Below are 27,749 nucleotides of genomic sequence, written 5' to 3' on the forward strand. Positions count from 1 at the left end.
TATCTCAGTGAGGCAGCTGTCTTTCTCCCAGGGTACACTGTGAATGCTGGCCAATCACCCTCCTTCAGTCTCCGCTGATAAAATGCAGCAGAAGGAAAAAAAATCCACTTTAAAACATGAGAACAGATTAAAGTCCAGTAGGAGCAGCCAGGTCACAGAGATACCGAGTCAGTGTGGATGTCATCATTACTGACCAGAGCAGGTGATGTGCCGACGTTCAGCCGAGTGTACCGACATTCAGCCAAATCAGCTGGATACATACACACAGATATGGATGGGGGCTGACTTTTCCTTCTTCTTTTCTTTTCCCTTTGTCCTGTGTCTTCTCTTTGTGTCTCTGTCTGCTGTGATGTGTCCTGACGGTAGATCCCTTCGTACCGACGCCATTCTGGTGAGACACTTTTCCTTTCTTTCCTCCTGTAGGACAAAAAAAACCCAACAACCTGCACAGGTAGACAGACAGGAAGTAGATAGACAGACAGGGAGTGGACAGACAGGTGAGACAGAGAAGACAGGTGAAAGGATGGAGGAGGATGGAGAGAATGAGAAAGAGAGAGTGATATTTTGGCTTCCATCCATCCCTGCTTGCTTCTTGTTCGGCTGCTTTTAGTTCTTCTGTTTTTTTATGTTCAAAATATTTAAAAGTATTTTGTTTAAAGTTTTATTTTTATTCTCCAAATCCTCCATCTTTAATTAATATATTGATTTAATTTTAATAATAATTCTATATTGATTAGCCCTTAAAGAGATTTTGCTTTAAGTTTTCCTTTCTGATAAATTTGTTTTTCCAATTTTATTATTGAATTTTAGTTTTTTAAACAATTTTGTAATTTATTTTTTATTTCAAAATAAATATAATTTTTAGTATGTTTTAAAGTGTTTTTATTATTTTTTAACATTATTTATTTTTTTTTTTATTTTTTTAAACAACGGTGGGCTTCACTCCATCCCCACATCCACAACATTCCTGCGTGTCGTGTTGACGTCACGTCTGTCTGTGACCTCCAACCTCTGCATGGACACAACACGCCCACGTGGACTGGGGGAGGAAAACAAACTAACCATTTAAAACCAGAGTCAGTCAGAGGGCCTGCTAGCAGCTTCTTTTACACTCTGGACGTCTTGGTTGTGATTCTTGGATGTTGCAGACGTTTGTTGATTTTAAGATTATTTTATTTAACACAAAATGAGCAGGAAGCTAAGCTAAGTCAAACAAACAAATCAAGAATGCTGTGCTAAGCCAGCTTAACCTCCCGTGTCTGTTCCAAATATCGTACCTTTAATCACAAACAGAAGAAGAACAGGACACAGCTGAAAAGGTGTTGACAACTAAAACCAAAGATCTGCATAGTCTCTGGTTCATTCGTCTGTATTTTATTTTATAGGATTTCATATGAATATCCCCCAAAGCAGGCCTGTAAATAAAGATTATTAAATTTTTATTAATCAATAACATGAAGTCAAAGTAGATGTCAAATGTGAGGGATTTAGAAACAGTGTCATATCTTGGTCACAATTTTTAAAGATCCCTAAATCATATGGTTAAAAAAAAACATTAAACTGTGACAGCAAATGTAATGCGCCTTAATTATGTTTTTTAAATCAAAGTTAGGAACACTGAACATATTATTGGACCCAAACCCAGAAATACTGGTGAATAAACCAACACAGCTGGGATGCAAGGAACTAAACATCAGTCAAGTCCGAAACTTAAGACCAAACAAATCCACAGTAAGAGACAGGCAGGACTCAATTCAGACTCAAACAGAAATAACACAGTAATCCAAAAAGAAAGACAGACGGTCCTACAAAACCAGGAAGGAAACACGGACTATATATACCAACTCAAGCAGGCAGGCTGATTAATACAGGTGAGACAGATCAGGTAAGCAACAGGGAAGACACAGGCAGGAACAAGGACTGGTAACTTCAAAACAAAACAGGAAACAAAACCCCAAAACTGTGACAGAGGTTGACTTTAATAACATTGAAGGGATCATGTTTCCTGAAGCCTAACCAAAGTGTTTATCTAAATCGACAACAGGTGAAAAAACTAACAAACAAATTAATTTCTAATAAACAGGGTTACAAAAATAATGAGACTGATCTAGACGATATATAAACTCTGAAATAAATCAAGAACAGACTGCTGATCTGTGTTTTGCTCGTGGAAAGTGAACCAAAATCGGATGCTAACTGCTGCGCTACATGTGCTGCTAGGCTAGTTTAATGTCCAAGTGAAGGAACGTTGAAGCAAACTGTTGCTTAGGTTCCTGTTTGTCCTCTCTCCTAGCTGATCTGTCTTCAGGCCGGGGGTTGGGACGTTAGCTGAGGAGTCCTACGTTTAGGGTCCAGTTAGCCAGGTTAGCCGGGTTAGCTAGGTTAGCCTAGGCGGTTGCTGCTAGTTGACAAGTTCACATAGACAGTGCTAGTTGCTGTTTGTTATTCATGCTAGCTGTGTGTTAGCAGTAGCAGGCTAAAGCTAAAGTTGTTGCTTATACCCTGTCTCCTCTCTCTTCTTCTTCTCTTCTATCTTTCTCTGTGTAAAGTGCCCATTAATGGTAAGTGGTTAAATTTGGGGATAAGGGGCGGGACTCATGTTGGGGGGGTGTCTGTCACCACTGCGCATGGAGCCGCACCCACCACCCGCTGTTGTCATCAATTAGCCTCATTTTAACCCCCATGTGAAATTGTGACATCACTTTCCCCAACTCCTCCCACCATTTCACCTCGAACCAATCAGTTTTCAGCTCTGCCCATCTCTCTTTTTTCTGATTGGTTGCTGTTGTCATTGTTGTGGTTGTCTCACCCGTCCTCCACAAACCGCCACCTCCATCAAATTGCCCATCTCCTCGCCCTCGCCTTGATTGGTTGGGCTGTTTGGGATAGAGAGTTTCAGATTGGTCAGTCAGCCTCCAGGCTAGCCAATAAGAGCAGAGTTAGAAAGTGTAGTGGAAGGTTTGTCCATCGAGTCTTTGTTGAAATGTTCACGTCAGAGTCCTGGATGTCCCTGGGTCATATGTCAGTAAACGGTTCACCAGAGAGGTTTGTTTTGTTCCAGGACTCTGAACTCTGCTCTCTCCACACTGCAGCTCCGAGAACCTGGACCACATCTGGACCAGTACTGGGACCAGTACCAGTACTGAGATCATGCTGTACTGGGTCTAGACCAGTACTGGGACCAGTGTCAGTACTGAGACCATGCTGTGCTGGGTCTGGACCAGTAATGGGTCCAGGACCTGTACTGGGTCTGGACCAGCAACTGATTCATATAATAGATTGGTTTGATTGGAAGTCCTTTTGTTGGATCAGATTATTGATCCGTGATTGATAGCTGCGGCGGCAGTGTGAAAAGAAACCAGCACCAATCACCATCCTCTCTCCAGTCATGTGATCTGATGCACTAGGGTTGTTGTGGTAACAACACATCTGAAGCTGTAATACCCTTTTGTCTCTTTACTTCCTGTCTACACAGGAAGTGGGACGTTGTTGTGCAGATGTTGTAATATTGTTTATAGATTTTACATTAAATTACATATTTTAAAGGTTTTTTATGTTTTAAATCAGCTTTCAGACCAGCAAACAAGATCAGGTTCATTGATCATGAGAGCTGCTGGCTTGCTAATCCTAACCCAAAGGTTTATCAATCATCAATCATATTTTAAGATGATCAATTAAAAGCTAAAGAGATCCAGATAAAAGACCTAAATCCCAGTTTGAGTTATTTATTTATTATTTTTAACTCCCGCTGCTTTTAAATGTTGAAAGATTCGAGGGATTCGAATACAGTAAGCAGATTTACTCCTGCATGCGGATACAGCTAAAAAAAAACAGCCCTACTTTCTACAGGTTACAACAGGTAACAGCAGCCATGTTGGGAACTCGGATCAGGACTTTTCAAACTGCCCAAAGAGTCCAACCTACCAGAAATCAGAGGCGACTGCTCTGGGAATTCGTCTCGAACATGAGGCGACAGATAATCTGGTGGAAGTTTGGTCTGATTCTGAATTAAGTCTGGGACCAACAACACAGAGCTAAAACCAGGCTTCGTCTGTACAGTGTCGGCCCAAGGTGTCTGAAGATGTCTGTGCAGGTTCTCTGTCATCCAGGTCATAGTTATCCAAGGAAAGGGCAGCTGGACTTGGTTAAAGATACTTGAGGACGTTTTGTCTCTCATCCAAGAGTCTTCTTCAGTTCGCCAGAACCTTTGTCAGAACTTTAGTCTCTCGTCCAAACGACGAAACGTCTTCCAGTATCTTCAGCCAAGTCCAGCTGCCCTTGATTTTAACCTTTACTTGGACAAATAACTGAAGACTTTTTTTTTCTATAAATGTACCTAAACGAAAGGAGACAAAAGTGAATTCCCGTCGAGTCCATGCCATCCAACATGAACATCATATCTGCATCACACGGTTCTGACTGTCTGTCTGTCCAGCGGTCCTCTGGCTACAGCCTCAGTCTGACCTGTTTGTCATATTCTGTTCCTCCTCCAGACGACAGTCACACTATGACCAGTGAAACCAGCAGCCTGGTCCAGTCCCACTACAAGCAGAGGGAGTCGGAGCGCGAGGCGCTGCCCTATCAGACGGGTCAGCTGCATCCGGCCATCCGAGTGGCCGACCTGCTGCAGCACATCACCCAGATGAAATGCGCCGAAGGTTACGGCTTCAAGGAGGAGTACGAGGTGAGGAGGATGCACACAAACTCACTCAGTTATTTATGGCTGGAAACAGCACATAGACTAGTTTCCTGGAGTCGAGGGTAGCGTACCCAGAACGACACACAGGATGAAGACCTCTTTCATTAAGGGAAGGCGTTCATGTTTTCATACTTATGTTAAAGGTTCAGTGTGTAAGTGTTAGTGGTGGGGTGGTGATGGTGCAACGGATAGGACAAATGCCTTTGGTGTGATAGACCCGGGTTCAATTCCCCACTGTGACCCAACCACCATTATGTTGACAATGACACCCCTCGTTGCTCCAGAGGCGTGCGACCTCTGACACATATAGCAACTGTAAGTCGCTTTGGATAAAAGTGTCAGCTAAATGAATAAAAGTAAATGTAAATGTAGTGACATCTAGTGGTGACGGTTGGGAATTGCAACCAGCGGCTCACGGTGCATTCAGGTGCTCCTCGGATGGTCCCATTCCCTGAGTTGTGAAGTCATTCTTCTGACTTCAGTGTGTGTTCATGTGCTCTTAAGTCTGAATGTGGAATCAACATGGACGCCGCTGCAGAGACGTGTTGGATTAATTATCAGAGTTTATAAACAACACGCAGACGTCTACGATATATCAATTTAATTATAAATCCAACATCAAAAAGGCTGAAAACGACCCTCCTAATTTAACCTCTCTTCTATCTTCTACTAAACCAGACTGAAAAAACAAAAACACATTCATCATAATATTTACACAGTTGTTCAGCTAGCTTCATGTTGCTACCTGGCTGCTAGCTGTTTGTTTACCAGGACACGGTGGCTATGTATTTCCGAGGGCGTTAAACGCTAGCTATGATTCATTTTATGATCAGTTTATCTGTTTTCAATGGGTGGATTCATTTTAAAAATACACCTCAGCAACAAGCTAACCACCGACACAAGGATAAATTTCATTATTGATTATCTATTAACTAGTTTCGCAAGATATCGGTTATTATTTAATCCATAAAATGTCGAAACAACAAGTCTGAGGAGGCTTCACTGAGATTCACTTCACTGAGACAGAAAAGCTGACTGATGAATGACGTTAATGATTATTTCAAATATTGTTGATTAATTTATTGATCAATGAATCGTTTCAGCGATGACAGAGAGAGGAGGGAAGAACAAGACAGAAAACAGAAATGTTCAATAACAGCAGCACTGTGTGTGCACGCCACATGTTTACCCGTTTTCATCAGGAGAAATTTACTAATGGATGTTACTTACCTGAACACACACACACACACACACACACACACACACTCAGACATACATTATAGATCTTCCCTCCAGCTAATGGGCCAAAACAGGGAATAGCTTGTGTGTATATTGTGTGTCTGTGTGTGTATAATGTGTGTACGTGTGTGTGTGTTCAGGTCTGGCTGCCTGCTAGCGGGCTGCCCTCAGGGCTAATCCATTATACATACTGAGTACACACACACACACACACACGCACACACAGAGTGTTTTCACCCTCCATTTGCAGAAAGTTAGTGGTGAGGAGTTCTTCAGTGTTTCTGTCCGTCTGACTGTCCAATGACGACGTTTCCAAACTGGTTTGTTTGGAGAACCGGTTTGTCTCCGTGCAGGGTTATCAATCACACACCATCTGATCATGTAGACCAACCGGCCGCTCCCTGAAGACACAATAAACACCTTCAGAAGGTGGAGTTGCAGTTTGTATACCAGATGAATGTGGTGTGTGTGTGGGTAAACAAGATAAATGATTGATCAGGTGATCGGTGTTTTCCAGATAAGGTAGCGCTGCATAGACTGTAAACTCTCCAAGTCAGAAAGGAAGCAGGTAAACCCTTCGATGAGGGTCCAGGCTTGAAGAAGAGGTTCTGCAGAGGACGTTACAGGAGAAGCTCCGTCATCTCGGTGACCTCTGACCAGGACAGTGGACTGGTTTGGTCCAAAGTTAACACCGGTTCATATCTCGGTAGTCCATCTTTAAAGCCTCATGCTTCAGCACGTATCGTTGCACGCCTGCTGTTCTATACCTGCCAGTATGAGACCGTCCTCCAGCTACCAAAAGGTCCAAATCACAGACTGTGTAAAAGAAGCTGACGTAGCCGCCGTGGTGTCCCACGTTGGATTATATGGATTACCTCTGGTTTGGTATTTTGGCCGTCGCCATCTTTGTTTTTGGTGCCAGACGTGACCACATTTGGACGAGAGGGTGGAGCTAGCTAGCTTGGTTAGCAAGGTGCATCTGTAATTCACATTAACTGTGATATTAGCTGGAATGCTAATTTTGGCTAGCGACAAACATGCTTAAAACAAAACAGAAAAATGAGCAGCCAACTCCTGATAAGCTTTTGCAGCGGCGCTGGTTAAATTTACACGGAGCAGCAGATCCGAGTCACCTCTATCCTGATTAACAGGTCGCCATGGTAGAGACCTGTCAATGACAAGTTAGCCCCGCCTTAAAGCATTTGAATGAGTGGACTTGTTGCATCTTCGTATCAAAGAAACTTTACGTTTGTCTGAAATATTTTTATCTGGATCTGGTGGATGTGTACTTTACTTTTGGCTCCAGACTAACTTTTCCACTGGGAGCACTGGTGCAGCTTTCTCAGTTGGTCGCACCCTTTTTTTTCGTTTTGGTACAAGTATTAGTCAGTGACCCTGATAACAAGTGGGAGGGGCATCGGCCCCTGCAAGTTCAATGTTTCAAGCTTAAACTGTGTTGACCCAGTGACATTGACCCACAACACTGAAGAAATGACCCTTTGCTCCAGTGTAAAGTAGTGAGTGTGTAAATCTGCTGTCCCCTCAAAATAACACATCACACAGCCATTAATGTCTAAACCGCTGGATACTAAAGTGAGGACACCCCTCAGTGAAAATGTCCACATTGGGCCCAATCAGCTGTTTTCCCTCCCCGGTGTCATGTTAATTGTTAGTGTTACCAGTTCTCAGGTGTGAACAGGGAGCAGGTGTGTTAATTTTGGTGTTATCGCTCTCACACTCCCTCATACTGCTCACTGGAAGTTCAACATGGCACCTCATGGCAAAGAACTCTCTGAGGATCTGAAACAAAGAACGGTTGCTCTACATAAGATCTACACTGTCTCTCTCTCTCTCTCTCTCTCTCTCTCTCTCTCTCTCTCTCACCCCAACCGGTCGAGGCAGATGGTCGCCCACCCTGAGTCATGGTTCTGCTCGAGGTTTCTGCCTCTTAAAAGGAAGTTTTTCCTTGCCTCTGTCTCCTAGTGCTGCTCTTGGTGGGAACTGTTGGGCTTCTGTAAATATCATCACAGAGTTCGGTCTAGACCTGCTCTTTTATGAAAAGCGCTGTGAGATAACTGTTGTTGTGATTTGGCGCTATATAATAAAATTGAATTGAATTGAATTGAATTGAACTCCAGGCCCATGAGGGTTAAGGCAGTGCTGAGAATAATGGTGGCCCCACAGAATATTGAGTCTTTGATCCCTTTTCTCTTAGGGGTGTCCTCACTTTAGTTGCCAGCGGTTTAGACATTAATGGCTGCGTGATGTGTTATTTTGAGGGGACAGCAGATTTACACTGTTTATACAAGATAGAGCTTCCATTCCATATTTATATTTCTGCATTTATTTATGTTGACTGTATGTTTTTCTGCGTGTAGAACCTTATCACCACAGCAAATTCCTCCTATGTGTAAAACACGGCTCGATCCATAACCTGGAGGAGGAACTAGGAGAAATTAGTTTGTTAGTATAATATTACAATATTAAATAAAAATATGTTAATATATACTGTTAGTAAAAAGTTACTATATTGATTATATTTTATATATTAGTATACTATATAGTTCACTATTACTCTGTCATCCAGACAGTTTTTATTCATTAAATCCTTGTCTAGTGAAATGTTCTACATGCTGGTCGGGTTAGTCTCTAATACGTTAATGCTAAGTGATAACGAGTTCAACATTCAAAAGTTTTCTGTAGCATGTCAAACATTTTTAATGACCCACCCCATCTAGGCTGTGATTGGTTGGTTGTTGAAAAGTGACCTTGTGTTTAAACAAAAGGCAGCTGATAGAGCTAAACATCCAGCTAGCCAAACATAAACCTTCCTTATCTTCTCCCTGTTGTCTTCTGTGTCACCGCCTCAGCTGCCCAGGCGTCCGGCCGCCAGTCACACTGTAATAATTAGAGGCGGGGCGGATTACGCACAGTGTGCTTGCATTTTAGGGGCATTTGCGAGTGAAATGGTCGCACCGCTAATGATCACCTCACACTCGCTCAAACGCGACCGCATGAAACTTTAACTTGCACACTCTTACAAATGGTTGCAGTCTGGACCCCTGGGTTCTTTTCAAGAAATGTCTTAGAAGTTATTATCTTTATGTCAAACACACCGTTCCTCCTGTTGAACTAACGCACATGAGGAACTCATCAGATGAATAAAAGTCTGACCGGAGCAGAGATCGGGCTGATGCTACTGGTGATACTGGAAATTAAATGTGTTTGAATTTTGATCCTATTGAAAATCTGTTCTTTTGTTCTACCTTTGGTTTGTTTTCTCTAATCTATCTACACATGTAACTGATGTTTGACTATTTAAAGAGATTCCATGAACGCTGAATGTTTCATTAATGTTAAATAACATCTGCTGTGTGGTTGTTTCGTGGAGTCGCGAGCAGCTCAGAGGGCTCGTTCTTTAGTTTTTTAATGACTTTTCACTCTGATCATTTCAATAAATCATGTGCACAGCATTTATTAGTATCTCTGGAAGAGGATCTGGGCCACATGAAAAGACTCTCTGGTGTTATTCTGAGGATTTTCAGTGTAAAGTCTGGATTTTCAAAACAAAATGTGAAAAGAAATTTGGACCAGAAAGTTAGAATTTAGAAACCAAAGATGTTTTCTTGTGGTTTTAATCCTTCTTTAAACCAGACTCCTGTCTTTTATTGATTACTGATGTAAAGTGCTGCAGTAGTGAGCTGATTGTTATCTCCCTCCATGCTTCTCCTTTACTAATTAATCTGATTGGACAGCTTAATGAGGTAAGACGCCTTTTTGGCTTTCAGATTCTTAACATCCTGTGTTCTTGTCAACCTGATTAGAGACTAGACACTAGCTAACGCCCAACACACAAACACACCCCTTTAGCACTGTAGCCTGTTAGCTTAGATTCACCTAGCCTCAGTTTGTATTAGCATTACGTTAGAGACACCACGGTAACCACCTGTTTCTTTGAAAGACAAACACACCGTGACGTTTGTCTGTTTAACAGGTTTTTCAGAGACAGCGATGGTTACCACTGACTTGAATGTAGCATTAATGCTAACACAAGACTGGGGCTCACCATGTTTCTGTACACCTCCCTCAGTGAACGTTAGCTTCCATCCCTCTGTCGCTAGCAGCCAGACCAGCATGTTGGTTTGATCGGAAACATTTCACAGGATGCTGTTTGATTCATTTGTTTTTGGGTCCGTGGTGTTTGAGAGAAGCAGGAACAAGGAGGTCCAGCGTCTGACACACCTCCGCATTAAGTTACAAATCAACACACACACAATCGATTCATTATTATCAATGAGCAACTGACAAATTAATGACTGAACATCAAAACTTTCTCACAGTCTACTCCAGTAAAATTTAATTAAATTATTTTTCTTTCAAATTTAACTTCAGATCTGATACTTCTTCCATCACTGAGCAATAATAAAGAATTTTCTCAGCTCATATTCTAAAGAAGTGAATCAGCTTCTTAAACAAATTAATTAAAATACCAAAACCAATTCACACTCCTTAAATCTGGACTGAGCTGCAGAAACCTGTTCTCACCTCCAGCTCGTCACACATGGACGCATGGTCGAGACCTGCTGGCATTATATCGTAACACGCTGGGGGAAACCCTGTAGCGTCATTTATGTACGCTAAAGGTAGGTGTAGGATATTTAAAAGAAAAGTCAGAGTAAGGAGGCTGTTGGGTCGGACCAGAAACCAGACTATCAACCAGGAGACTGGTGTCAGTGTCCTGTGTGAAACAAAAAGTCAACACTGAATGTTTAAGTTACGTACGTTGCCTGAGTTACGCAAGATACATTACTTAACTTATGTAAGTTAACTGATGTACGTAACGTAGTCATTTTAACCCAAACCAGGATCTTTTCCTAAAGCTAACCAAATGGTAACGTTTCACAACATTAACATGTACTTTTATTTTGAAAGTCTAACAGGATGCATATTGGATATTCATTGTTGCTAACTTGAGCCCTAAAGGGTTTTGACCAAGTGATCATATGTGTCGAGTTGGGAGTGAGAATGTGTTGGCTGCAGCAGCTCCTCATGAGTCCTTCAGTCTGAACACAAAGTCCTCCTCAGTTCTCAGTAATGACCAACCTGCTTCCAACTACTGATTCTCTAAATCAGTTTGCACCATTTAAACTTCAGGATCGTCTCAACAGTTTCAGGTCAGAGATGTTGACTGTACAAATGACCTCTTTTACTCTTCACTCTCAGCAGCTCAGGTATTAGCATGCTACCGTTAATCAACCAGTTCCACCTTTGGTTCCACCTGGTGTCTGTAAATATTTATACAACTCATCTCTTCGTATGAACTAGTTAATGAGGCGCCTGTTTTCATTTAACCCCTCGTAGTAACACTGACTGTAGACTCCTGGGCAGCGGCGTGCTCTTCCCCATTGTTAATCCAGCCTTGTGTGCATGGACTGATGACCGACATTGATCTAGTTTCCGTGCTCCCTTAGATGGCCGTACGATGTGGTTAAAAAGCTCTAATGAAACTTCGGATTTAGTTCGGATTCGTTTTGCCCATCAGCTTTTTATGAAATTGTGACTGAACGTTCAGATTCACGAAGTGTGTCAGAGCTAATTGCGGGCTAGTTAGCCAGCTGAAATACTTTAATGAGGTGACATCATCATCATCATCATCATCATCAGCAGCAGCTTTCTGTCAGTAACGGTCTGTGTTAATAAATGTCTGTGGTGTTTCTGCCTGCAGACAGACTGTAAACAGCATCTTTCATATTGAAGCTGATTACTAGAGAACCTTTTGTCTGCTGTGTCTGTGAACCTATTTTGGGAGAACATAGAGAGTCTGGGTTTATACCAAATCATCCAATCACAGCATATTTCCCACACTGACAACTGAAGTTTCTGTGGCTTACATCGAGGTCTGAAAGAGGCTTTCAGTTAATTTAAGCACCCTTAAACACGTCTGTTTCATCGTACAGCGTGTAATGAATGAGCTGAACAAGCCCGTGTGATTTCAAACCTCTGTTTAGGTCATAGAAGACATGACCTTTGACCTTTTCAATGAGAGCAGGAGGTTGTTGGTGGTTTAAGGGGACAGGTAGCTTCAGCGTCTGAAATAAGCTGAAGTGAAAACACAGTCGCTGCCAGCAGTCATTAGTTCATTCGTTCCTTCGATTCTTTTCTTTTTCCTCCCTTTGTTCCTCACTGTCAATCATGCAGACCTGTGTGTGTGTGCGGCATCACTCACCTGTCAGTTTGATGGATGTCTGGAGCTGTTAGACTGCTGTCACACACATCTGTCTGCAGGCATTTTAATGAGCGACCCAGGAAACCTGCTGCGGCTCAAAGTCTGTGTGAGCTCCCTCAACGCACCCAGCAGTTATGATACACAGATACATGTGGATAAAGGCTGTTATCAATATAAGGAAACATTTTTAATGAACAAGGAAATGTTGACTGTCAATTTAAACAACCACAAAAAGAGACAAAACAACGACCACTAAGAGACAAAAAACTACTTAAAAGAGACGCAAAATGACTTCAGAGAGTTGCAAAACAAGAAAGAGTTGACGATAACCATGAAGTGAAAAAATTAAACAACTACAAAGAGACACTAGAAGGATCATAAGCACACAAAACAACTTCAAAGAGACACAAAACAACAAAGAGAGAAATTATTACCACAGAGACACAAAACAACAAAGAGACGCAAAATATTACCACAAAGAGACAGAAAATAACGAAGAGACGCAAAATATTACCACAGACACAAAACAACAAAGAGAAACAAAACAAAGAGACACAAAATATTACCAGAGACACAAACCCACAAAGAGACACAAAATATTACCACAGACACAAAACAACAAAGAGACGCAAAATATTACCACAGAGACACAAAACAACAAAGAGATGCAAAATATTACCACAAAGAGAAACAAAACAACAAAGAGAAACAAAACAAAGAGACACAAAATATTACCACAGAGACACAAAACAACAAAGAGATGCAAAATATTACCACAAAGGCACAAACCAACAAAGAGACACAAATATTACCACAGACACACAAAACAACGAAGAGACGCAAAATATTACCACAAAGAGACACAAAACAACAAAGAGACGCAATATATTACCACAGAGACACAAAACAACAAAGAGACGCAAAATATTACCACAGAGGCACAAATCAACAAATAGACACAAAATATTACTACAGAGACACAAAACAACAAAGAGATGCAAAATATTACCAAAGAGAAACAAAACAACAAAGAGATGCAAAATATTACCACAAAGAGAAACAAAACAACAAAGAGAAACAAAACAAAGAGACACAAAATATTACCACAGACACAAAACAACAAAGAGATGCAAAATATTACCACAAAGAGAAACAAAACAACAAAGAGATGCAAAATATTACCACAAAGAGAAACAAAACAACAAAGAGAAACAAAATATTACCACAAAGAGAAACAAAACAACAAAGAGAAACAAAACAAAGAGACACAAAATATTACCACAGAGACACAAACCAACAAAGAGACACAAAATATTACCACAGAGACACAAACCAACAAAGAGACACAAAATATTACCACAGACACACAAAACAACGAAGAGACGCAAAATATTACCACAAAGAGACACAAAATAACAAAGAGACGCAATATATTACCACAGAGACACAAAACAACAAAGAGACGCAAAATATTACCACAGAGGCACAAATCAACAAATAGACACAAAATATTACTACAGAGACACAAAACAACAAAGAGATGCAAAATATTACCAAAGAGAAACAAAACAACAAAGAGATGCAAAATATTACCACAAAGAGAAACAAAACAACAAAGAGAAACAAAACAAAGAGACACAAAATATTACCACAGACACAAAACAACAAAGAGATGCAAAATATTACCACAAAGAGAAACAAAACAACAAAGAGATGCAAAATATTACCACAAAGAGAAACAAAACAACAAAGAGAAACAAAACAACAAAGAGACACAAAATATTACCACAGAGACACAAAACAACAAACAGACACAAAATATTACCACAGAGACACAAAACAACAAAGAGACGCAATATATTTCTACAAAGAGACGCAATATATTACCACAGAGACACACAACAATGAAGAGACGCAATATATTACCACAGAGAGAAACAAAACAACAAAGAGATGCAAAATATTACCACAGAGGCACAAACCAACAAAGAGACACAAAATATTACCACAGAGACAGAAACCAACAAAGAGACACAAAATATTACCACAGAGACACAAAACAACAAAGAGATACAAAATATTACCACAGAGACACAAAACAACAAAGAGATACAAAATATTACCACAAAGAGAAACAAAACAACAAAGAGATGCAAAATATTACCACAAAGAGAAACAAAACAACAAAGAGATGCAAAATATTACCACAGAGACACAAAACTATTGACTACAAAGATACCAAAACGACTCAGCTGGTGTTTTCTATTCCATCATGGGGCCAGATAGTCCAGCAAAACTAAACCTTTGAACTGCACACAGATAAACGCAGAGGAAAGTGTTGTTTCAGCACAGAACAGTCAGAGTACTTTTACTCTGTTTGGACTCAGTAAGAAAACAACCATCAGTGTGTGTTTAGACGCCTCCGGCTTCTCTCTGAGCCTCCTTCTCATAATTGGACTTAATCATCTACTCTGACCACAAAACTAACGCCTGTGTGTGTGTTCAGGGAGAGAACAGGAAATCAAACACATCCGCTGCATTATTCATGAAGTCATTCACTGAGTTTCATCATTCTGGATCTGTTCTCCTTTCAAACAAACCCTCTGTTTTTTTTTTTTGTCCTTTCAGAGTTTTTTCGAGGGACAGTCAGCTCCGTGGGATTCGGCCAAAAAGGATGAGAACCGCATGAAGAATCGCTACGGAAACATCATCGCCTGTATGTACCCACACATTATTCATAATGTGGATGTAAGGTGTGTTTTAGAGACTGATTTAAACCTGTTTGACTGTGTTTCAGAGGTTCAGCTCAACGACACTGTGGAAGCCTTGTTCTGGTAGAGAGCAGACATGTAGCTCAGTCAGATACTGTAGATACAGATAACATACAGTACTAATATACAATAGATAACACTAATATGTGAGACTGGGAGAACACTTGATGATTTGTGTGCCTCAGATGAGTTTTCATGATGTCCATGATTGAACCATTAACAACTGCCCAAGCCACTACAGGTGTCCCCAGGTTCTCCCCAAATTGTTTGTTATGGGGAGTGCAGTTGTTCTGTTCAGAACACCTTGTGACTGAAACTCCTACTGTGTATAATTAGGACTATTAGGTCTTAACAAGTGCAGAACATGAACTCTAACATTTGAACTGAATTGGGACTTTACTTGTGATTTGTTGGGTTTGTTGGTTAAGTAGGACTTGTTGGTCATGGCTTCGGACTTGACTCAGAACTTGGATCTTGAATTGGGATTTGATTAGAACCTGACTTAGAACATGTCTTGGGACTTGTTGGTCTTGACTTGGGACTTGATTAGAACTTGACTTGTACTTTATCTTGATTTGTCAGTTCCTGGTCCTGACTTAAAACATATCTTGGCATTTGTTGGTCTTGACTTGGTACTTGATTAGAACTTGACTTGATACTTTGTCTTGATTTGTCAGTTCTTGGTCCTGACTTAAAACTTGACTTGGGGTTTGTTGGTTTTAATCATCACTTGTTTGGCCTGACTTAGAACATGTCTTGGGACTTAATTAGAACTTGAATCGGGATTTGTTGGTCTGGACTTAGGACTTGATTAGAACTTGACTTGGAACTTGACTTGGTATTTGTTGGTCTTGACTTAGAACATGTCTTGGGACTTGTTGGTCTGGACATAATACTTGATTAGAACTTGACTCGTCACTGTTTGGTCCTTGCTCAGAACATGTCTTGACATGGGACTTGTTGGTCTTGATCTGGGACATGACCCGTCTCACTGGATGTGACAATAGAGGTGGCAGTCAGGGAATGTGAGGATATAAACAGAGGTCTGGTGCGCCCCCGGCCTGTCACATTTAACCATAGATGTAACCGTCACATGTAGACGGGTGACACGTCTGTAGTGATGCATTTGTAGCCATAAATTAACCAACAACCTAACCACTGGTTCATCAGATGTGATGCCTGTAAATTATATTTTTGAACTTTGAATCATGCAAAACTGCCATACAGGAGTCGCAGAACTACAATAAAGGGCTGGAAATGCAGAGTAGTAGGTCTGTGAGCTTCAGAGCAACAGCAGATACACCTGACGTCCACCCAGGAACATGAATGATGAAACATTTCATTGTGTCGTTCCAACACTTACACTATTACTTACTCACTTACAGACAGTTAAACATGCTGGGCATCACATTCCGCTCCACAGACAGACGCCGTTAGAAGCTCTGCTGTGGGAAACCTGTAGAAATTTGAGAGCGTTTATTGAAACACTTTTTAAAGCCATTGTTAGAGGGTTTGTGCTGTGGGACGTGTTGCTATGACAACTTTGAATAACTAAAACATCCAGATTCGAGCTCAGTGTCAAAGAGCAGAAAGTCTGAAGCTGCCTTCAAACCAGCCGCATCAGAGTGTCTGAACGCGTCAGACAGGAAACACACGGCTGTTTGTGCTGCGGTTCGTTACCGTCGGGCAGATCTGGGGTCAGCTCCTATCATCACACAGCTCCGGGTCTCACAGACACATCATGTAGCTGCTGAAGCTAATGTGCTAACGTCCCAGAAAGTTAGCGTTGACAGCTGCTCAGTTTCAGCTGCTGGCGAACATCCACACACGCAGAGTCTGTCCTGTGGTGGTGTAATTATGCTAATGAGGTGTGATGGAGGATGCTGGGAGCTACGGTGGCCTGCAGGGACTCACTTCATGTTCACACCAGCCAGTAACACTCACACACACACACACACACACCAGTCTCTGTGACCGGTGTGTGTGTGTGTAACAGCGGTGGCAGCCAATGAGCTGCAGGCCTCAGACCTGGTGGGAGGCACTCGTGAAATAACTCGTCTGTTGATTTAACTTCTTTAAGTTTTGTAGATTTGACTTTGAACTGAAACTCTGACAGCTTCAGACGACGGCGCACGAATTCTGGATTCTGATTGGCTGGAATGGAAGGTGTGGCATACACAAGTTCTTACTCCCAAGTCATCACAACTGGACACATGGTCACGATCTCTTGGCGCCAGTTTTTAACGAACTGGGGGAAGCGTCATATTAGTACGCTAAAGGTGTAGGATATTTAACAGAAAGGTGTGAGTAAGGAGGTGGACGGTGGGCCAGAAACCAGACTTTCAGACCCAACTTTGAATCTTTTTATATCTTTGTATAAACACGTACTGAATGCAAACTGAACATTAATAAGCACTTCATAATGTCCTGATGTCTGCGAACGGCTACATGGGTTACTCACAGAAAGAAACACAGCATCAGCCCTGTAATGGCATAATTCAGATTAGAGCTGAAACAATTCATCTATTAAGTAAATTAATAGTTGATTAATCGTCAGAGTCAGGTCAAGGCGCCGCCATTTTGTTTCAGTTTATACTGTGGATCAGTTTCATCTCGTTTCTGATTTTCCATGATCATCGTGCGTTTTGTTGATGAATGCATCAAATGTTGACGCTTGAAATTCACGTTTGCAGGTTGAAGAGTTTCACGATCAGCGTCAGACACAGAACTTTAAAGAGGTTTCATTTGTATTTTATTTCTTGCATTTATTTCTTGTTCTATTAGGATATAAATTATTTTGTTTTCCAGAAGAAGAAATTGTGAAAATGAATAATGTATGCGTACAAAACACAACAGTTCTAACACACACACACAGATTCAGATTTATTTATATCATTTAGTAGAATGAATGTAATGAAGTGGTTATTAATTTATTATTAGATCATTTGTTCAGCAGAAGCTAATTAGAGGTGATTATATTCAGCTTCACCACGACAACAAGCCGGCCAATTAACACTGTGTGTGTGTGCGTGTGTGCGTGCGTGTGTGTGTGTGTGTGCGCGCGTGTGTGTGTGTGTGCGCGCGCGCGTGTGTGTGTGTGTGCGCGTGTGTGTGTCAGACGACCACTCCCGTGTGCGTCTGCAGCCTCAGGACGGAGAGAGCGGCTCTGACTACATCAACGCCAACTACGTGGACGTGAGTAACACACAGTTTACTTCTTTTGTTCCTCTAAAGGTCGACCTGAAACGTCCTGGTGGATTGTGTTTCCATGGCGACGGTGGTCACCAGGCGGTGTTGGTTGCTGTTTACTCTGTAAACACACAGACAGAGGAGATGTCTCTGCTGAGAGCGAGCGCGTGTGTTCCTACCCTTGTGAGGGGAAGTATAAAGTGGGCTTTGGTTGTGAAGGTTCAGGTTCAGGGCCGGAGAAACAAGGACCTCACAGAGCCAGACGCTCCCACACATGGCTCCACAGCAAACTATTTATCATACACATGTTTATACCACGTGTGTGCTCCTTCTCCTTGTGTTCAACTATGCTGTGAAACCATTGGAGGCCCTTGGATCTGGGCCCCCGGCATCGGCCTTCATATTTTGTTAAAGCTTTTTTTCACAGGCTCTTTCTACAACATGGAGGAGAAACTAGTTTTAATGAGTGTATTAGTGTAATATTAAAACATTAGATAAAAAGTCATGTTTACTCATGCATATGTGTTGAAAAAGATTTTATCATAATTGTTTTGAATGTTCTGCCTCTGATTTGTGAAGTGATCCACTGTTTGGCATCAAGTGTTGACCATAAAGACCAGTTTAAACCACAATTAACCATCAGGTTAAGGTCCCTCAGTAGCAGAAATCTGCCTTTAATCTCAAAAGAAATAAAGATTTGAAACTTATCGTGATAATTATCGATATCGACACTCTGCCCACCACTAGCAGCGCGGCGCGGCGGGCAGGGTGGGGGCGATATTGTAGGTTGTATTTACGGTAGTTACTTAATAAATAATTTTTCGCACATATTGATTTAGGGGCATATGGGAGCAAAATGGTCACACTGTAGAGCCCTGCCACAGACTCATGGTGTGAACACAGGATTCAGACTGAAACGTCTAGTTGTTTTAGATCTTTGAAGAACATTTCTCCTCACATCTTTAGCTTTAACATGACCTATTGTTTCTTTTCCTTCCTCTTCGGCTTGTCCTCTCCTCTCTCAGGGCTACCACAGACCCAATCACTACATTGCTACCCAAGGTAAGAACTCAAACACCCTCCACTACAAACAGTACAACCTCCACTGCAGATAGTACACCCTCCACTGCAGACAGTACAACCTCCACTGCAGATAGTACACTCTCCACTGCAGATAGTACAACCTCCACTGCAGACAGTACATGCTCCACTGCAGACAGTACACCCTCCACTGCAGATACTACACACCCCACTGCAGATACTACACACCCCACTACAGACAGTACATGCTCCACTGCAGATAGTACATGCTCCACTGCAGACAGTACAACCTCCACTGCAGATAGTACAACCTCCACTGCAGACAGTACAACCTCCACTTCAGACAGTACAACCTCCACTGCAGATAGTACACCCTCCACTGCAGATAATACACCCTCCACTGCAGACAGTACATGCTCCACTGCAGACAGTACATGTTCCACTGCAGACAGTACACCCTCCACTGCAGACAGTACAACCTCCACTGCAGACAGTACAACCTCCACTGCAGATAGTACACCCTCCACTGCAGACAGTACAACCTCCACTGCAGACAGTACACGCTCCACTTCAGACAGTACACCCTCCACTGCAGATTGTGAACCCTCCACTGCAGATAGTACACAATCCACTGCAGATAGTACACGCTCTGCTGCAGATACGACGCCCTCCGCTGCAGATAGTACACCCTCCACTACAGATACTACACGCTCCACTGCAGATAGTACACACCCCACTGCAGATACTACACACCCCACTACAGACAGTACATGCTCCACTGCAGACAGTACAACCTCCACTGCAGATAGTACACCCTCCACTGCAGACAGTACACCCTCCACTGCAGATTGTGAACCCTCCACTGCAGATAGTACACACTCCACTACAGACAGTACACAATCCACTGCAGATAGTACACGCTCTGCTGCAGATACGACGCCCTCCGCTGCAGATAGTACACCCTCCACTACAGATACTACACGCTCCACTGCAGATAGTACACACCCCACTGCAGATACTACACACCCCACTACAGACAGTACATGCTCCACTGCAGACAGTACAACCTCCACTGCAGATAGTACACCCTCCACTGCAAATTGTGAACCCTCCACTGCAGATAGTACACACTCCACTACAGACAGTACACAATCCACTGCAGATAGTACACGCTCTGCTGCAGATACGACACCCTCCACTGCAGATAGTACGCCCTCCACTACGGATACTACACGCTCCACTGCAGATACTACACACCCCACTGCAGGTAGTACACGCTCCACTGCAGGTAGTACACCCTCCACTGCAGATAGTACAACCTCCACTGCAGATAGTACACCCTCCACGGCAGATAGTACAACCTCCACTGCAGATAGTACACCCTCCACGGCAGATAGTACACGCTCCACTGCAGATAATACAACCTCCACTGCAGATAGTACACGCTCCACTGCAGATATTTATATTATACTTTTTTATCCTACCTTTTTTTAAAATCTTGTTTGAGTGAATAAAACAATTGCGGTTGGTTTAGATGATCTCAAGTGACTATTCCCTCTGACATCAGTGGTCTGCATGTTTTCACGCCACCTTTTTGTATCGGCTCAACTCGTCTGTAGTGATACCAAATAAAGTACCAGGTACTATCCACAATGGAAAGCCGAGATCTGAAGAATTAATACTGTTTTACTTTTTCATAAGTGAAGTTTTAAATGTAACTTTCAGATATGTGCAGACACTCTGATACCACACAAACACACACACTCAGCTCTCCGGGTAGAAATGTACTTTTCTGAATAAACTGTTGTGTTTTTGCAACCACATCTATCAGCATGAATATGGAGTGTGTGTGTGTGCGTGCAGGCAGGCAGCAGCTTCTTGCTGTAAAACACTTGAGGACAGGAATGGATTAGCATGAACTAATTAGCTCGTCAAAACACAGACTGTCAACAGTGATTAAAAATATTTTTTGTGTGTGTGTTTTTTTGTGTGTGTGTGTGTACGTGTGCTTAATTTGAATTAATTAAAAGAGTCATTATAATTCATGTACAGCTCTGGTGTCGCCTGCTGATCTGCTGTCTAATATGAAGTTTACTGTGTGTGTGTGTGTGTGTGTGTGATTTTCAGGTCCCATGCAGGAGACTGTTTACGATTTCTGGCGGATGATTTGGCAGGAGAACACTGCCGCAATCGTCATGGTAACCAACCTGGTGGAGGTGGGGCGGGTGAGTCTACGCGTGTGCACACACACACACAGACTGATTGTTGTGGCCATCTGGTTGTTTTTCCTTGTTGATGAAGTTTGGGACTCCATTTCCCAGAGTGCATCTGTCACGTCTCTACTTACCCTTTGTTTATTTTCTATTGTTGAAAAGTTCACTGCCTCAGTTTATTGTGTAAGAAGTGCATTTTACCTCTGGAAGCAATGAGAGCGTAGTTCACAAACTCAAATACAAACGTAACCACAAACAAAGAAGAGCGCATGTCACAGGGTTGTGTTTACAAATGTAACCACAAGTAGAGAAGGTCACAGATGTGTAAGGTTTGTGTCACCGAGAGCAAATAACACAAATACAAATACGTATTTAACTGCAACTAAAGCGGAGCGTATACATAGACTGTGAGGAAGTGGGCCTAGCCGCTTTGACGTCACCCGTTGGTTTGCGGACTGCCAATTTGAAACCTCCAGTTTGGCATTTTTGCCGTCGTCATCTTGTTGTTTTGCAACCAGGCACCAGACGTGACCATATTTGGAAGAGAGGGTGGAGCTAGCTAGCTTGGTTAGCAAGGTGCATCTGTAATTCACATTAACTGTAATATTAGCTGGGATGCTAATTTTGGCTAGCACGCTTAAAACAAGACGTACTTACTGAAAATGAGCAGCCGACTAAGATAAGCTTTTTCAGCTGCGCTGGTTAAATGTACACAGAGCAGCGGATACGAGTCGCCTCTATCCCGATTGACAGGTCGCCATTGGTAGCGACTTGTCGATCAGCTTGTAGCCCCGCCCTAAAGCCTCCCCTGCTTCCTGGTCTCTGTTCCTCTAAATGGGACCATAATTTACTAAATAAACATCATGCTGTGTTGAAGAAGACTTGAAACTAGCGACTGAGACCATAAACTCATCAAGAAAGTGTTTACTGAGGGAATAAATCAGCTGACAAGTAGAAACATTTTCTCACAGACTTCGATGCAATCACACTTCTTTCTGCGGCCGGTGGAGTCGCCCCCTGCTGGCTGCTAAAAAGAACGCAGGTTTAAGGTGCTTCAGTCGTGAGAGCCGGAGGTTGCCGCTTACGAGACGTATAAATTGCAAATGAAAAGGCCGCTTTATTTTCATATTTAACCTCAACTCTACGACAGCCTGTGTCACTAATCTGCATAAATATCAATGTATGTATGTATCAATGTGCATATTTAATGAAAATATACCTAATTTGCATATTAAATATGAAAAAACAGAATGTTTTATTTATGTTTCCATTCAGCTTGTGAAGGTTCAGTGTGATATGAGTAAAGTAAAAAAAAAGCCTATTTGGCTGGTGTCTCACCTTAAAATATAGATGCCATTCTTGGTCCCCAGTGGATGAAGTGTTAAAATATAAATGCCATTCCTAGTCCCCAGTGGATGAACTCTTAAAATATGGGAACCATTCCTGGTCCCCAGTGGATGAAGTGTTAAAATATAGATGCCATTCCTGGTCTCCAGTGGATGAAGTGTTAAAATATAGATGCCATTCCTGGTCTCCAGTGGATGAAGTGTTAAAATATAGATGCCATTCTTGGTCCCCAGTGGATGAACTCTTAAACTATAGATCCCATTCCTGGTCCCCAGAGGATGAAGTCTTAAAATATGGATGCCATTCTTAGTCCCCAGTGGATGAAGTGTTAAAATATAGATGCCATTCTTGGTCCCCAGTGGATGAACTCTTAAAATATGGATACCATTCCTGTTCCCCAGTGGATGAAGTCTTAAAATATAGATGCTATTCCTGGTCTCCAGTGGATGAAGTGTTAAAATATAGATGCCATTCTTGGTCCCAGTGGATGACGTGTTAAAATATAGATCCCATTCATGGTCCCCAGAGGATGAACTCTTAAAATATGGATACCATTCCTGTTCCCCAGGGGATGAAGTGTTAAAATATAGATGCTATTCCTGGTCCCCAGAGGATGAACTCTTAAAATATGGATACCATTCCTGTTCCCCAGTGGATGAAGTGTTAAAATATAGATGCTATTCCTGGTCTCCAGTGGATGAAGACTTAAAATATAGATGCCATTCTTGGTCCCCAGTGGATGAAGTCTTAAAATATAGATGCCATTCCTGGTCCCTAGTGGATGAAGTCTTAAAATTTAGATGCCATTCTTGGTCCCCAGTGGATGAAGTGTTAAAATACAGATGCCATTCCTAGTCCCCAGTGGATGAAGTTTTAAAATACAGATGCCATTCCTGGTCCCCAGTGGATGAAGTCAGAATCAGAATCAGTTTTATTGCCAGGTATGTGTACACATACGAGGAATTTGACTCAGGATTGTACATTGCTCACGATGTGCTTACTTATACAATAATAAAATAATAATAAATAATAAAATAAAATCAGACACAAACTACAGAGTAGACAACACTAATATACACACTATGAACAAAACAATATAGACATTTTGACAATTATCTTAAAATAGATGGCATTCTTGGTCCCCAGTGGATGAAGTCAGAATCAGAATCAGATTTATTGCCAGGTATGTGTACATACGAGTAATTTGACTCAGGATTGTACATGCTCACGATGTGCTTACTTATCCAATAATAAATAATAATAATAATAAAATAAAATCAGACACAAACTACAGAGTAGACAACACTAATATACACACTATGAACAAAACAATATAGACATTTTGACAATTGTCTTAAAATATAGATGCCATTCTTGGTCCCCAGTGGATGAACTCTTAAAATATAGATGCTATTCTTGGTCCCCAATGGGTGAAGTCTTGAAAAATAGATCCCATTCCTTTTCCCCAGTGGATGAAGTCTTAAAATATAGATGCCATTCCTGGTCCCCAGTGGATGAAGTCTTGAAATATAGATGCCATTCCTGGTTCCCTAGTGGATGAAGTCTTGAAATATAGATGCCATTCCTGGTTCCCTAGTGGATGAAGTCTTAAAATATAGATCCCATTCCTGGTCCCCAGTGGATGAAGTCTTGAAATATAGATGCCATTCCTGTTCCCCAGTGGATGAAGTGTTAAAATATAGATCCAATTCCTGTTCCCCAGTGGATGAATTGCTAAAATATAGATCCCATTCCTGTTCCCCAGTGGATGAAGGGTTAAAATATTTAGCCCATTCCTATTCCCCAGTGGATGAAGGGTTAAAATATTTATCCCATTCCTGTTCCCCAGTGGATGAAGTGTTAAAATATAGATCCCATTCCTGTTCCCCAGTGGATGAAGTGTTAAAATATAGATCCCATTCCTGTTCCCCAGTGGATGAAGTGTTAAAATATAGATCCCATTCCTGGTCCCCAGTGGATGAACTCTTTGAATGTAAATGTCTTTCTTGATGAGCACTACAGCCAGATGGGAGGACAGTAAACTGGAGCATCTGGAGCTCCGGCAGCTGAGCACTAAAGCCGAGTTGAAACCTCACGACACGAAGACAACACACACTTTCCTTCTGAAATTGAAGGATTTAACCTGAGACACACACACACACACACACACACACACCTGCAGGCGGGCTCCCTGTCCCAGCTCTCATTACCCAGAAGGCACCAGGGATCTGTTCCCCCTCTACAGGAGAGCCGCAGAGGGGGATTCTGGGATAGATCAGGCTGATTATCTCCCTCTGTCTTTCTCTGTCACACACACACACGTTCACTTTGTTGGTTGCCGTGGCGACAGTGCGATTAGCTCAGCAGTAATTAGCTGTTAATGGGGGGGGGGGGGGTTCTCTAATTAGATTTTAATATCAGCTTTTTTTGTTCTGTTTATGTTTCTGTTTAATTAACGAGTCATTTATTTCTGCCTGCATCCAATGTTAATGAATAAACAAGATTCCTGTGTGTGTGTGTGTGTGTGTGTGTGTGTGTGTGTGTGTGTGTGTGTGCGCGCGTCCAGGTGAAGTGCTGTAAGTACTGGCCTGACGACACGGAGATCTACGGTGACATGAAGGTGACGCTGATCGAGACTCAGCTGCTGTCAGAGTACGTGATCCGGACCTTCGCTGTGGAGAAGGTAGAACACACACACTGTAACACACACACACATTATAACGGGCGGCTACCACCTGCTGCTATCCTCCTTCTCAACCAGCATCAGTGCTGACAAATCTGCGTTCTATAATAACAGAATTAGCGGTGCCACTGACTCAAGGAAATTATTTTCCACTTAAATCTCTTCTAAACCTCCCCTCCACCACCCACAAACCTGTCCGCTGATACCTTTGCTGCCTCCTTCACAGGCAAGGTGGCGGCTACATCCAGCCAATTCTCTAAATCTCTCACAATCAACCATTCTGTTCTCACTCCGGTCAGCTCCCACTCTGTGAACTCGGCACAGGAAAACCTAACATGTAGCAGTCCTGCTACATCGTTTCCTCTGCCCTCCCAGGTCAGTGGTTGTTCACTCTCCTCGTTTACTCCTCTCACGGAGAACAAAGTATCAGAACTCTTGACCCGTAGCCGTCCATCTACATGCCCACTGGACCCGATTCCTACGAATCTCCTCCAAGCCATATGTCCTACCGTGGTACCGACAATCACTCGTGATAAATACTTCTCTGGCTTCAGGAACCTTCCCGACCACTTTCAAAAGGGCTCGGGTTACACCCTTGCTCAAAAGCCCTCACTTGACCCAACTCAAGTTGAGAACTTTGACCAGTGTCTCTTCTACCTTTTTTATCCAAAACTATTGAACGGGCAGTATTCAAACAGGTCTCAGAATTCCTCTCAGGGAATGACCTCCTAGATCCATATCAGTCTGGTTTTAAGAGTGCCCACTCTACTGAAACGGCTCTTCTGTCTGTAACAGAAGCCCTAAGGTCAGCTAAAGCTGCAGCCCAGTCCTCGGTTCTGATCCTGCTTGACCTATCAGCTGCCTTTGACACAGTCAGCCACAGGATCCTGCTATCCGCTCTCTCAGCAATGGGCATCTCGAGTAAAGCACTCCTGTGGTTCGAATCCTACCTCTCTGGGCGTTCCTACAATGTTTTGTGGCAAAGACAATTATCCTCCTCCCACTGCCTCTCCACAGGGGGGCCCCAAGGCTCAGTGCTTGGGCCCCTTCTCTTTTTAATCTACACCACCTCACTGGGGCCGATCATTCGCTTACCACTGCTACGCAGACGACACGGAACTCTACCTATCCTTCCCGCCAGGCGATCCCACTGTCTCGGCGTGGATCACGGACTGTCTATCAGACATATCTGCATGGATGAAGTCTCGCCACCTTCAACTAAACCTCTCTAAGACTGAACTCTTGGTCATTCCAGCCAAACAATCTATCCACCATAACATCAAACTACAAATTGACTCCTCAACCATCACTCCAACCAAGGTGGTGAGAAACTTGGGTGTCATGATTGATGACCAGCTGTCCTTTTCAGACCATGTTGCTACTGTCTCTCGGTCATGCCGCTTTGCACTGCACAACATAAGGAAAATCAGGCCCTACCTCACTCAGTACGCCACCCAGCTTCTGGTACAGGCCATGGTTATCTCTCTGCCCTCCCAGCAGGTCTTCCAGCTTGTGTGGTGAAACCCCTACAAATGGTTCAGAACGCAGCAGTGTGTCTGTTTTTTGATCAGGACAAAAGGACTCTTGTCCCTCCATTACTGTGTGACCTGTGTGTGAATCAGATTCAAGTCCCCAATGCTGCCTCCAGACTCCTGGGTCTGCACCATCTACCTAAACTCCATAATCCAAGGCTACGTTCCTTCTGGGCCACTACGCTCCTCCAACGAACGCCGCCTGGCTCTGCTATCCCTTCACACAAAGCTGTCCCAGTCCCTGTCAGTTGTAGATCTCGTGCTGTATTTGATGCTGTATTGATGATTTTAAGTTGTTCCTCACATGTAAGTCGCTTTGGATAAAATTAGTAAATGTAAATGTACTTGAAATGTATTTTACACTTTCTGTTGCAGAGGGGCGTGGCAGAGATCAGGGAGATCCGTCAGTTTCATTTCACCGGATGGCCCGATCACGGTGTGCCGCTTCACGCCACCGGCCTGCTGGGCTTCATCCGCCGAGTCAAGGCCAAAACCCCGCCCACTGCCGGCCCCACCGTGGTGCACTGCAGGTACACACATTTAAATATGAGTCACTAATATACCCCACATTACTGCTTCATAAAGTGGTGTTTGTTTTGAGCATGCAGCTTTAATATAAAACTGTGTGGGTGTGTGTCAGTGCGGGGGCGGGGCGTACAGGTTGTTTCATAGTGATCGACATCATGCTGGACATGGCGGAGAGAGAGGGCGTGGTCGACATCTACAACTGCGTCCGAGAGCTGAGAGCACGAAGGGTTAACATGGTCCAGACTGAGGTACTCACACACAACATATACACAAAGACACAC

At 42.6% G+C, this 27,749-nt stretch overlaps 2 protein-coding genes across 2 annotated transcripts in view; both read left to right on the forward strand.

Moving 5' to 3' along the window:
- Nucleotides 1–3,168, forward strand: part of LOC119887943 (receptor-type tyrosine-protein phosphatase mu-like) — a gene marked incomplete at its 5' end in the record, with an annotated part of 69,740 nt that extends 66,572 nt beyond the window's left edge. The window contains 1 exon segment of the mRNA XM_038698486.1: nt 3,093–3,168. Coding sequence (XP_038554414.1) covers nt 3,093–3,168 — 76 coding nt within the window.
- Nucleotides 3,169–4,387: 1,219 nt separating this feature from the next.
- Nucleotides 4,388–27,749, forward strand: part of LOC119888072 (receptor-type tyrosine-protein phosphatase mu-like) — a 25,169-nt gene continuing 1,807 nt past the window's right edge. Inside the window, exons 1-8 of the mRNA XM_038698538.1 lie at nt 4,388–4,684; nt 14,793–14,880; nt 18,054–18,130; nt 19,150–19,186; nt 21,293–21,390; nt 25,292–25,408; nt 27,316–27,470; nt 27,581–27,716. Coding sequence (XP_038554466.1) covers nt 4,388–4,684; nt 14,793–14,880; nt 18,054–18,130; nt 19,150–19,186; nt 21,293–21,390; nt 25,292–25,408; nt 27,316–27,470; nt 27,581–27,716 — 1,005 coding nt within the window. The remainder of the gene's footprint in view (nt 4,685–14,792; nt 14,881–18,053; nt 18,131–19,149; nt 19,187–21,292; nt 21,391–25,291; nt 25,409–27,315; nt 27,471–27,580; nt 27,717–27,749) is intronic.

The sequence above is a fragment of the Micropterus salmoides genome, unplaced genomic scaffold (assembly GCF_014851395.1).
Source record: "Micropterus salmoides isolate LMB-PRFRI ecotype aquatic unplaced genomic scaffold, ASM1485139v1 Ms_hic_scaffold_1, whole genome shotgun sequence".
Taxonomy (NCBI): Eukaryota; Metazoa; Chordata; class Actinopteri; order Centrarchiformes; family Centrarchidae; genus Micropterus; species Micropterus salmoides.